The 13856-nt window shown below is 35.1% G+C and overlaps 1 protein-coding gene across 2 annotated transcripts in view; it reads left to right on the top strand.

Moving 5' to 3' along the window:
* The window catches only part of LOC115222732 (voltage-dependent calcium channel type A subunit alpha-1), a 998519-nt gene that overhangs the window by 804032 nt on the left and 180631 nt on the right, over positions 1 to 13856 (top strand). For both annotated transcript variants that reach the window (XM_036511821.1, XM_036511820.1), the window contains 8 exons: positions 1121 to 1202; positions 2513 to 2640; positions 4912 to 5024; positions 5814 to 5926; positions 7489 to 7620; positions 9132 to 9204; positions 11063 to 11183; positions 12378 to 12478. In XM_036511821.1, coding sequence (XP_036367714.1) covers positions 1121 to 1202; positions 2513 to 2640; positions 4912 to 5024; positions 5814 to 5926; positions 7489 to 7620; positions 9132 to 9204; positions 11063 to 11183; positions 12378 to 12478 — 863 coding nt within the window. The remainder of the gene's footprint in view (positions 1 to 1120; positions 1203 to 2512; positions 2641 to 4911; positions 5025 to 5813; positions 5927 to 7488; positions 7621 to 9131; positions 9205 to 11062; positions 11184 to 12377; positions 12479 to 13856) is intronic.

Below are 13856 nucleotides of genomic sequence, written 5' to 3'. Positions count from 1 at the left end.
TGTCATCTAGTTTCTCGTTAGTTGGTACTTAACCAAGGAGGTGTAATAAGACCAAAATGTGTCCATAGTTGTCTCCCTGTACTGTTTCAGATCAAACACCCCTACCCCAGCAAACCTTACATTCAAATTTCAATTAATTTTAGTTAATGTAAATATTGAGGTTGACTGCCTCCTCTGGAGCAGAATTCATCACTATTAATGCCCTTATTCTTTCATTATTGCTTTAATTAATTATTAATTCCAACTCCATTAATTAGTATGTCAGCACTCATTTGCTTTTTGTGCAGAATGTGACCCTGGGGTATTCCTCTCCTCCTTCTTTAGGTTTCTTGAAGAATGTTTCCCTTCATGCTGTTGCAGCCATATTCCTTCATTAATTAGACTTTTTTTTTTTCGTATAATTAGCATCACAAATCTTAATCATTTCTTTTTTGAAACCTTTTTGGTTTCTTCTGTTGATTTGAACTAATTTTAACATTTTTCAGGTAAGAGTTGGTTAGAATAATAAAAATTAGTCTTGGCCTTTTTTACTGTTAATCTGTTCAAAGGCTTTCTGGAATTCCGTGTTCTCTTATATATGTATACACGAACATACACATATGTGTATGTGTGTGTGTAAAGATTTTTCAAAATGTAAACATATTTTCATAGTATAGTATAAACACATTCACACACACAAACACACACACACACACTAGCAGCCATTGTAATATATCTAATGAAGAGAAGTACATTGTTTATATTTCAATCAATCAGAGATTTTGCTTCTATGCCGAGTGTCTTCTACCATTCCTTACATGAAAATATTACATATACACCCACACACACACACACACACACACACACAACACACACACACACATTTTAATTATTTGTATTTACAAATAAGAGGGCAAAAAAAATCCCATGCATTATTATCAGAGTTTAAATATCTCTTTAAAATAAAGATAGCACAGTTTCAACATTGACATTATTGTTGCTCCTACTCATTGTAACTCACTATACAGAGTTGCAAACTCTGAGTAACAACTGTGTCGTATCTTTGATTTCTAAAATTGGATGTGTGAGTGTGTAAACTTATATACATACTGATATCATAAACTTTGTTCTTTACCAATAGGAGATTCGTTTGGTAGAGGTTTAAAAAACAGAAAAGCCCACGGAAAGTGTGCTGGCTTTTGGAGAGCAGAAAAACATCTTAGGTAAGCATCTCTCACTCTCTCTCCCTCTCTTTCTCTCTCTCTCTCTCTCTCTCTCTCTCTCTCTCTCTCTCTATATATATATATATATATATATATATTATATATATATATATAATATGTATTTGTTTTTATGTTCAGTTATAGTAAATACAGTTTTACACTAATTTGATGGGTTACTCTATACTTTTTAAGAGAACAAATTTATCATCTGACTCTGAAGTTTTGGTCACTCCGATGGTGACTTAAACATTTACTGGTTTCACTTACTAGAATATGGTCATGCTGGGGCACTACCTTCAACAGGGTTCTGTCAATCATATTGACAGTTTGGTTCCTATTTTATTGGTGTCTGTTTATCAAAGGACTAAGTTTTACCTTTTGGTGGAAGGGGCATAAATTAAAAGACTGGTTTACACCAGTAAACATAGTCACAAACACACACACACATATATAGGATGGGCTTCTGCAGAGTTTCTATCTGCTAAAATTTTACTCAAAGATACTGGTCAACTTGTGGCTATAGGAGAGATAATTGCCTAAGGTGTAATTGAAGCCAGATGTGTGTGGTCACAAAGTGTACTTGTTAAAAACATGGCCTCTCATTTGACCAGTTTAAGCAAATATATTTCCTTTTTGTTGAAATCTGATTTTCATTGTTGATTTGTGTCTCTGCTCTTAGCTCCACTCAAACTAAACCATGCTACAGAGGTAATCACTCAAACTACCTCCACTCAAACAGAACCATGCTACAGAGGTAATCACTCAAACTACCTCCACTCAAACAGAACCATGCTACAGAGGTAATCACTCAAACTACCTCCACTCACTCAAATTACCTCCACTCAAACAGAACCATGCTACAGAGGTAATCGCTCAAACTACCTCCACTCAAACAGAACCATGCTACAGAGGTAATCACTCAAACTACCTCCACTCACTCAAATTACCTCCACTCAAACAGAACCATGCTACAGAGGTAATCACTCAAATTACCTCCACTCAAACAGGACCATGCTATGGAGGTAATCAGTTAGACTCTCAAAGTTTGGAATCTATTGCTAAGTGACATACTGTCCATTGGCCATGGTGACCATTTATTGGATTTGGCTTGATATATTCTTTATGGGTAGAGGCAAAGGGAGAGTAGACTATTCAGATGTGGGAGTAGCAATCCATCTTGAATTTATAATCATCAGCAACAACATCATTTTCAGTAATATTATCTTCATCTCATTAATGTTTTTACCCAATTAATTAGAAAAACACCTACTAATTATTTACCATCTTATTTCTTTTCTTCTTTCCAACAGGTTTACAATACGTAAAAGTGTGAAATCCCAAGCATTTTATTGGTTTGTGATTATCCTTGTATTGCTGAATACTCTGTGTGTAGCCTCAGAACATTATGGCCAAGCAGAGTGGCATACAGAATTTCTTTGTAAGTATTGCAGTCAGCAACATGCATACATTTGTATGTGTTTGTTTATATGAGAGAAGGAGAGAGAGAGAGAGAGTTAATGCAGAAACATCGTAAAAATATTCATGATGTCATTAAACTCTAATACGTTATTACAATGCAACAAATAGTGATGGAATAAATTTGCATGTTTCTATCGGGATTCAACTAAAAAAGTATTTGCAAGCAACATATTTTGAATATTAAACAGCATAAATTTTACATCTATTGCACATAGGTAGAAATATAGAAGAAGGAAATTGAATATGGAATGGAGTTCATCTAGCTTTTTAATTTTTTTTATTTTGAAAGACTTAACTGGTTTCACAGATTTCTTTAATTTTCAAAAGTTGAGATGGAAAGACATGGAGTCATGCAGCGACCCTCTTGCTTCAAGTTGATAGACAGATAAATAGAGATAGATACACCCCTTTTGTTTAATCTGTATACATATCCATTTTCCCCATTCACATCATCATCATCATCATCGTTTAACGTCCGCTTTCCATGCTAGCATGGGTTGGACGATTTTGACTGAGGACTGGCGAACCAGATGTCTGCACCAGGCTCCAATCTTGATCTGGCAGAGTTTCTACAGCTGGATGCTCTTCCTAATGCCAACCACTCCAAGAGTGTAGTAGGTGCTTTTTACATGCCACTAGCATGGGGCCAGTCAGGCAGTACTGGCAATGACCTTGCTTGAATCTTTTTACACATGCCACCGGCATAGGTGCCAGTAAGGCGACACTGGTAACGATCATGCTCGAATGGTGCCTTTTACATGCCACTGACATGGAAGCCAGTTAGCCACTCTGGCAACGATCATGCTCAGATGGTGCTCTTGGCACTCTACTAATATCAGTTACTGATATTTTTCCAAACCCCGAGGGATAAAAAAAATGTTCTTTTATTTTAATTTTGCATTATTGGCGGGATGAGGTCATCATCATCATTGTTCGACCGTGGTCGAGACAATGGAATTTACCATGCTACGCCAGACTTCACGGCCCATCATGGCATTAAGGAGGTCCTGTTGCTGGATGCCTGTATCCCTGGAGATTACATCAGGATAGGAGAGTGTGCGCCCTCTGGTATTGCGAGTAGATGGCTTCCAGAGGAGAAGAGTAGAAATTACTTCTTTTTCAGCTCTACAACAATGTCCAGCAAACTGGACTCTCCTACCTTTCACAAGTGATGACACAGGTGGTAGTTTCCCATATATTTGCATTTTGGTTGGATGGTGCCTCCACGAGAGATTTTGAGCTCTCATAAGGAGGCGAGTGTAGGTTCCATCCAACCGCTTCTCAAGCTTCTTTGATAACGTCCAGGTTTCTGAGCCATATAGTAGAATTGGTTCGACTGTGGCTTTGAAGATTTCAAGTTTGAAGTCTCTACTTAGATTTGATGACTAGATCTTATGCATGTCATTACAGGCTGACCAGGCCATACCCTTTCTAGTTAGAAAGTCTTTTCCAGATGATGATATGTATGACCCAAGATATTTATAATCAGAAACCATATTTAAGGGCGCATTGTTGAGAGTATGGATGATGCAATCACTGTTGGACAGGCACTTGTTTATGTATTCAGTTTTGGCCTCATTGAGGTAAAGACCTACACAATTTGAGGCTTGTTCAAGAGATTGTAAAAGAGACTGGGCATTGGAGAGAGAATCACTGATAAGAGCGATGTCGTCAGCAAAGTCAGTGTCTGTCAAGTACTCAGCTGGGTGTCTGGAACTTCTTGGTTTTATTTCAAAGCCCTTGCCAGAGATGGTATCAACTGACATACGTAGCACATAATCAACAACAATGATGAAAAGAAATGGGGCGAGTGTGTCTCCCTGCAGTATTCCGGCTTTTATTGAGAAAGATGATGTTTCTCCGTCAGGGGTTAAGATGATTGATGACGTATCTGTGTAGAGGACCTTGATGGCAGAAATGATTTTGTCTGGTATCCCATAGAGCTTAAGGATTTCAAACATCTTGTACCTATCTACAGAATCGAACGCTTTAGAAAAGTCTACAAATACCATTGCAAGATCGCGATTAAATGCTTTTGATTCTTCAATAAGTCTGCGTAGGCATAGTATCTGGCTCAGCGTTGAGCACCCATTCTGAATCCATTTCAGATGAGGTAAAGACCTAGGGATGAGGTAAAGACCTAGGGTTGAAAAAAGTGAAAGTTTGAAAGGAGAAAAACTGAAAGTCTACGCTTAGAAAATATAATTTACTTTTCTTTTTGTTTTTACAGATGTTATGGAGTTTGTTTTTTTAGCCCTGTTTATGTCTGAGATGCTCATAAAAATGTATGGTTTGGGAGTGCGACTTTATTTTCAATCATCATTCAACATATTCGATTGTCTTGTAAGTATCAATCTCATTAATTAATATTCATTAATTAATATTCTACTTGAAGTAGAGCAGTGAAAGACATTTGATTTAACTTTAACTACATTAGATTAGACTTTTGGTTAAGTTTTCTATTCTTAATAGTATTCTAAAAAACACAGTAATACAGGAAAGGGTTTGACTTCCTCAATTCTTTGTTTTTGTCTTTACTGTGGTTTGACCTGTGTAACAATATATAATCATAGTTGAATGCCATAGTTCTTCAAATATATGTCTTTGATCAAGAATTGAACCTGGGCTGTTTTAATGATTAAACTCACATAAAGTTTACAATGTGTTGTTGTTTGTGATATCAATACAAGAGGGAAGTTTAAATGACAAATGATGCAGGAGTGAATGGCAGATAGAGAGATGTTAAATGTAAGTGAAGAAAAGTGAAAGAATTATAATTGCAATGAATAATAGTGAAGGGTTTTTAAATGGCTGGAGTAGCAGACATTTTAATTGAAATTAAACAGCAAATTCTTGTAAATTTTGTGAGAAATACGTTTTCACTTAATTTTATAGTTTATATGATAATGGGAGGACTTTTTCATTTGAACTGGAAAAAACAAAATAGTCACTGGGAACAGAAAATATTATTTGTTATACTAATTAATTCTGATCAAAACAGACAAGGGATGTAACTTCAGAATTGATAAAAATTAAATGTGAATATAAAGATGGTTGTAATGAGAAAGACTCTGATATTCAATAAATTTGATGGTAACTCATTTATTCTAATTATCTCACTTTTTTTGTTAGGTTATTCTTTGTAGTATTTTTGAAGTGGTCTGGTCAGCATTTAAAGATGGCTCATCATTCGGCATCAGCACACTCCGTGCCCTTAGGCTGCTTCGAACATTTAAAGTTACAAGGTGAGTTGTATTTCAGTCTGTCATTGTGTATGTATATATGGGTATACCTACATATAAATAGATATGTGCACATACCTATTAATATGTTTGTGAATAAGACCATCTTTGAGAGCCGGTTACCTGGCATCTAAATCATATGGCCAACCCAGCAGAGAAGACAAGGGATGCAGGCCTCAATGCTGTACATTCCAGCCCTCTTGAGGATATTGGTATGAGACACCTTGTCCCACCTCATGAAACCAAAGATAGAATGCTTCCAGTTGTCTGATCTGGTGCTGATAAAGGGTCCAGCACTCAAACATCTGGAGCGGAGATAAACAGGATTTTGTACTTGCTTTAACCCTTTCGTTACCAAACCACCCGAAAAAAATGTTGGTTAATGTCACCAAACCGCCCAAAGCCGCCCGAATTTACCTATTCATATTCAAATGAAAATATCAGAGCAAATCTCTTTAGTACATTCGTGAAAACACGTATTATACTTCGTAAAGAGTTCAACTACAGTTTTGTACAAAATTCGAAGTGTAATTTTAATTCCGTGAATTTTGGGAGATTTTTTCCCGAAATTTGTTCCTATTGTGTTTTCAAAATTTGTAATTCTGACAAAAAATGGATACAAATTTCATTATATCAAGCAGCGAGTCAGAATTCGATGGATTTTCTACTGAAGACCTTCATAAATCTAACTCTATGACTGAAAAAAAAAAGCATGTGGTATTTGATAATGAATCTGATGTTTCATTTTCCGAAAGTGAAAACAGTGAATCCGAGAGCTCCGACAGCGATAAAGAAAATGAATTGGCACCTGAATGGAGTGAAAATTTAAAAACTGTTTCTTTCGGTGATTTTTCTGAAGAAACTGGACCAAGCCACGGACTTTCCCAGAAGAGTAAAGCCTTAGACTATTTCTTTTTTACTTTTTCGAATGAGCCCATTTGAAATCATTACGGCGGAAACGAACTGTTACACTAAATGTAAACAAAGCGAAAGAAAGGATAGTTTGTTATTTCCCACAACCTTAAATGAAATTAAGGCCTATTTTGCCATAAATATTATTATGGGTATCAGAAAGTTACCCAGAATTACAAATTCTATAGTAAAATTTTGTTGTATACCCAATTGAATATTAGCTAATAACCCATTTTCTATAGCGATGCTTGAACAAAATTTTAATAATTTTATATTTTGTTGAATTTACCTGTATCTACCTGCAATTAGAGTCACTTTGTGACAAAAATTATAGTATAGAATTGGTTGAGAACATTTCATTAAATTATCTTCCAAAATTCACGTTAATATATTGATAAATAAAAAAGTTATAGTTGTTTAATGAAACCAGACTAAATTTATGATTATGTTAGAAATTAATTGAAACACATAAGGGGTGTATTTTGGTCAGAAATATAGTAATGAAAGGGTTAAGGTTCTTCTTCTGAAAGACTTATTCACAGAATCTTTCAAGAGTGGCAGAGGCTAAGTTAATCCAAAATGTTTCCATTTAAAATATTTTTTTCTTCTTCCTTATAATTGCCCATTGTTTCTCTCTATTCTCTCTTCTTTAGATATTGGTCATCACTACGGAACTTAGTCGTCTCATTACTGAGCAGTATGCGTTCCATTGTCAGTCTGCTGTTTCTTCTTTTCTTATTTATCCTCATCTTTGCCTTACTTGGAATGCAATTATTCGGTGGAATGTAAGTACAAGCAGAAATCTTTTCTTCCTAAAACATCGTTCATACCTCATTTTCCATCATCAAAACATGCCCAGGAATATCAATTATGTCTGTTAAATTTTAGTCTGTTGTTCCCTTTCATATCATCATATATTATCTAAGAAGATCTGTCAAAGCTGAAACAGGCTGAGAGCTGTCATACCTGTCTGTTAAAAACCAAGCTCTCCTGTTTATTATTTGGAGCACTGTGTGTCAAAAAGTGCTTAGTTTGATTTTGAGTTGTCTCCGTTCCTGTTTGGTGTAGTTAATCATTGTTTGATAGTGTTTACCTCTCCTTTATACAGTTATATCTTAATGAATTACACACACACACACATGATGAAAGTCAGCTCAGTAATGAAGTATGACTATTGTTAATGAGCAACAAAGCTAAGGTGATTTGTTTGTTTTTTTTAGCCTTGCAGTTTTTATCACAACTATCTCTTAAATATCTCCTCTCAGTTAAATAAATGCCATGCAGAATTATGGCATTTGGTATTATCTTAAAGACAGTCTTTATTACAGGATTGGTAGATACACATTGTCTTCTTCTTGTCTTGAGACAGCATTCACCTGGGTGGGTTGAGCTGGCTTCATTCATCCCCAATGCTGCATCTCACAAACGCCGACCAGACCTGGTGATCTCCAACCACTCCTTATTCCAGTGGTGAACGCCGTAGATATGGGGGCCTAGGCTGTGCTCCAGATCAGCCTTGACTGTCATCAGCCAGGTTTTTCATTGTCCACCACATCGCTTTCGCCAAACCTGAAGGGGAGCTGGGGTAATCGGTTCGTAGATGAATTCTCCTGGTTGACACACATTGCTTCAGGTGGCAAAGATTTATCATTCGTTGGCTTTGATTTGTGAACCTCTCCAGCTGGGGTGTCAAAGGTGGACGGGTTGAGAGCATGTTTAAGTCTGCCCACAATTAATTACATCAGCCTCTAAAAGAATTATCAAAACCATGATACATACCCTCCAGATCGTGCTTCTAAGTGACACCTAAGCTTTTGAAAGGTTTGATGTCGTCATTTAACCATTTCAAATGATATTTCATATCTTCTGATTTATTGTTCCATTGACTGTGTCAGCAAAATGCTAAACAAAAATTCCAGCCATTGTATAGTTACAAACTCTTTGTGTTTGAATCCTGCTGGGCTCATCTTTTTGGGGCAGCAAAAATAAAGTAGCAGTTAAATATTGGGGTCAGTGTAATCAACTTTACCCTGCCTTCTAAACGTGGGGCCATATCTCAATGTCAGATATGATATCAATAATTGATATTTTTATTTGATGTCCTTTTTATCCATGCTATATCCATCCACTGGCTAGATATTCTCTCACTTTAACACTGTTGTCTCATATTGCCGCCACTCTGTGTCTCCAACATTTTATTACCATTAACTGCTTTCTGTGTCACAGATTGTTGTTAACATTGAACTTTTTTTTTGATATTTCAAAAGCTTAACAGTTTGTTTTGTTTGTTTGTCAGGATGAATTTTGAAGAAGGGAGGCCCGCCAGTCATTTCGATACATTTCCCATCGCGCTACTAACTGTATTTCAAGTAAGTATGCAAAGATACATGCACACACACACACACACTTGCATTCACGTGCACACACACACACCATCATTATCATCATCATCTTCCTAACCATCATCTTTGGCTGGTTTTCCTGGTCAAAATTTTCAATTTCTCCTTGTTGAAAGAAGCGTCACCAGAAAGAAGAGGAGAATGGGATCAAATTTATTTGTCCTGAGTCTCAACTTGCCAGGGAATGACCGATACGTCATGGTTCCCAGACCATTGGTGTGTTGGGTACTCTGCTGTTGGTAAGGGGCATCATTTTTAGTGTACAAGAGAAGGAAATTGGTGCAGAAATGTGATGTGTGTAGAGGATGTTGGTTGTATAAAGAAGGACCATGAAATATGCAAGTGGAAGGAAACCTGCAAAAGAAGAAAACCAAAGAAAAGATGGAGAGAGGTATCTTCTGAGTCTGTCGCTGTTCCATCATTCTCTCGATTGAACATTAGACACATCCAGGGAAACACACAAGATTCATTTCTATCCAACCTACACACATCCTCCACATTCCTTGGCAATATTTCACTACCCGGTAACATAATAGAGCTCAACACATCTCTCTCTCTCTCTTTCTCTCTCTCCCTTCCTTTTCTCTCTGTCCCTTCCTCTCTCTTCTCCTTTCTCCTCCTCTCCCCTCTCTCTCTCTCTCCGTTTCTCTTCTTCCCTCCCCACTCCCTCTGCTCTCTCTCCCTCTCTCTTTCTCTCTCTCTCTTCCACAATAATCAATATTTATCAAAGATATTCAAACTTTTCTTGGAGAAAAGTCCTGTCCTCAGTCATTTCCGTCTACTCCATCTGTGTAACCAAAAGCTATTTCTTTCACTGACAGCAACTTACACAGAAAGGTTTGAGAATCCATGACTTCCTCTGCTAGCAAATGATGCTGTCAGCAAGGTTCAGATAAGTTACATCACTTCCTGACATTTCCTGCTAAAACAACGAAACCCAGTTACTCACGGACCACAAATGTTTACTGGAGGTTATAGTCAGGGACCAGGACCAAGATTAGTTACTAACCGAGGACAACTAATGCTAACAATGTTGTTGTATTAATTGATGAGAGGACCATGAGCCATGAAACGTTTCTGTCAGTTCTTAAAAAGCAGAAAGAGAATTGCTTTGGACATATAATATATCAGTATGGCAGCTTATCTCTTGAGAATATGGTTTCATAGAGACAAACTCCACCCAAAACCGATATATTGGTGGTTGTTGCATAACATCAAGGAATGTAGAAGGTGGATGATTGTGTAAAACATAAGGTTAACAGATGATCTGAAATAACGGTAAGGGAACATTGTGTCTTTTTGCTGTGTTTGTCCAGCATTGAGAGATTAAATAGGTTGGTTGTTTGCTGAATTTATTATTATTATTATTAAGAAAGGCGGCAAGATGGCAGAATGGTTAGCATGCTGGACGAAATGCTTAGCCATATTTTGCCCATCACTATGTTCTCAGTTCAAATTCTGCCACGGTTAACTTTGCTTTTCATCATCATAAGTACCAGTGAAACACGGGTCGATGTAATCGACTCATCCCCCACCTCCTCCATGCTGCTCTTGTGGCAAAATTTTGAAGTAATTATTATTAGAAATAGACAGAATAGTTAATTAAAGTTGAATCTTTCAACTCATCACCCTCTCTTGTCTCTTTCTTCAATATTTTTCAAATTATCTGAAGAACAACAAGTTTAAGAATTTGAGATTTTTCTTTTTTTGTGTCATGAGAAAAACATTAAAACAATTTAAAGAATATTTTTAACAGCAAATGTGACTGAAACCCTCCTTCTGTGAGTCCTCTATCTCAGATTGCATGAATGCATTTTGATTCTTTTAGATTTTAACTGGTGAAGACTGGAATGAAGTCATGTACAGTGGAATACGGGCCAGAGGAGGAATAAGTGGTGGCGGCATGTTATATTGCTCATATTTCATTATATTGGTGCTCTTTGGAAACTGTATCCTTCTAACAGTGTTTTGCTTTTATATTTAATATTCCTGATATCTTCTTTCAGTATGACATCACTTGTTTACAAAATATTCTTTATCCTTTGCAGAGATAATAACAATATTCTGATTTTGCTTCCTTTTTAAGTTAATTATTCATCCCATCATCATTAAGAATTCTAATATGTTGTTACATTTTAAAATCAAAATTCCTTAAAGCTCCTACTTTATGTTGGGATAAGATTCCAAATCAATGATTAATCTTTCTAAAACCCAGATTATGCTTTGGTGTGTTTTTTAAGTCCAAACTCATATCTATGTCGATCAATAAAATTAAAAATCATTCCGCTTGTGCTAACTCTCTACTGAAAGTTTAGGATTGCAAGTCTTTGCACAGTTAATACAAAGAATATCTGATATGGTAATTAAGAGAACTGTTAGATTATTGGGAACTTACTTTACAGTATTAAGTTATGATACTTTATGTTTTGAGTTCAAATCCTGCTGAGGCCAACTTTGGTTCCCATCTTTCCAATAATAAGTTCAGTTTAATTAACTGTACACCTCCCCACCAACCAAATTTAAGGAAATTTCAAGCTATGTGTCTGTTTTAAAAATCAATGATATATGAAGTATTGAAATTTTTAATTAAGAAAATTTCGGCAAGTTATATTTGGGTTTAAAGAAATTTATGTATATTGTTTGACCAAAATTTAGCAGAATGATGGAAGAATCTGCTAAGAATGTAGTTTATTAGCAATGAGAGATTTAATATGTTTATAGAGAAGGGCAAAATAGTTAAGAAATAAATAATTTGATAGTGGAAGTTTTAGAGTCTAAAGAGAGATCTGAAGTTGTGAATTACTGAATCAGCAATTGTAACAACTTAAGAACAAATACTTCAAGGAATTTTGGCCACATCTACTGATCTGATGCCTTTGAATGCTTCTTTATTTTATCAATTCCCAGAAGGATGAAGGGCAAATTTGGCCTTAACAAATTTTGAACTCAAAACAAAATTAGCAAAAATAAATTCTGCAGAGTATTTTGTCTGATGTGCTAATGGTTTGGGTATTCCACCAAAATTTACACACACACACATACAAGCACCTATATGCAAATTCTGTTCTGTTTCCTGGTATCCAAACATTTGATTAGATAAAGATGGAAGAGAAAGTATATAAACATCCTTAACTCCTCTCCAGACACACTGCTGAACGTGTTCTTGGCCATTGCTGTTGATAATTTGGCCAACGCTCAAGAGCTAACTGCTGCAGAGGAGGAGCAAGAAGGAGTACGGCAAGAGGTGAGTACACCTGATTTGTATTTATATATTTCTAATAGAGTTATGGATTTATCTTTATCACCTAACAGGTGTTTGGTGTATAAGTATGTTTATGTTTATGGTTCAATAACTATGGCAGAATCTACTGGAGGTTGGTGTGTTGTGTGAAACCCTGGTACAGAAACAGATACAAATATATATATATATATATATATATATATATATATATATATAAAATTTAAAAATTAATCAAAGGACATACTAAGTATGTCTACCTGCTTGAAATAACAGTCAAAACTTTTATTAAATCGCCAAAAAGACACTGATGAAACTGCAGTTTTGACTGTTATTTCAAGCAGGTTGACATAGCTAGTATGTCCTTTGATTAATTTTAATCCCTCGGCTATTTAATGTTATTTTTTGGCCTGCTATCACCTGTGTTATTGATTCTGTTATTATCATTTTTAAAATAGTTACATTGGATAATAATAGAGTTAATGACACCGTAAATTAATTTTTATATATATATTCATAGATGGATTCCTAACAGGGATCTCTTACATTACAAAAGTGTTGTGTTCTTGAAAATATTACTCTAATATGGAATTCCCTAATGTGAACCCTATTACCAAGACTTCCATGCAACAAATACGGATTTGTGTCTTTGGCTCTGAGTTTATAACCAAAGAAAGAATTCTCGTGCTATTTACTATTTATAGATGATGCAGATCAGGCAATATCTTGAATTCCATATTTTACCCAATTAAAATCAAAAGTGCTCAGTTAAATATCAAAATATTAGATTTTCCCTTCATTTAAAAATACCATACTTAGTAAAAATGTTTTTGTTTTTTTTTTAATAAAAACGAAATTTATAAAAATATGAATTTGAAAATACAAATAAAACTGTAGAACAAAGCTCTTATCTGTAATAATAAGCTTCTAAATCTAATTATATACAACAGAATTTTTTATATTTGTTAGTCTTCAGTAGAAACATCATTAGATTATTTCTCAAATATTTTCCTTTACAGATTTAAACAGAATTTTATTATTTCAAATTAATGACTTCATTATTAAAATTTACATCATTAATCAGGTTTTTGTGACATAAAAAGATAAGTTCTGGCTGAATTAATTATAAAAGGATGATCCTTTAATATCATTCAAGATTAAAACTAATGAGTATGAAGGCAAGCATGTAACGAGAGATTATTTAAACCTAAAAAAAAATGCAGTGATTACAGGTATTATTGTTATCATTTTCCAATTGAATTGCATTTTATTTCTGACCAGGTCTCAACTAGACACCTATTGTTATCATTATCATTCTTCTTCTTATTATTATTATTATTCTTATTATTATTATTATTATTATTATTGAGTGAGAGAGCAGTTC

Source organism: Octopus sinensis, linkage group LG21 (assembly GCF_006345805.1).
Source record: "Octopus sinensis linkage group LG21, ASM634580v1, whole genome shotgun sequence".
Lineage (NCBI taxonomy): Eukaryota > Metazoa > Mollusca > Cephalopoda > Octopoda > Octopodidae > Octopus > Octopus sinensis.
Note: the sequence above shows the minus strand (reverse complement) of the source record. Positions and strands in the feature narration are given on the sequence as shown.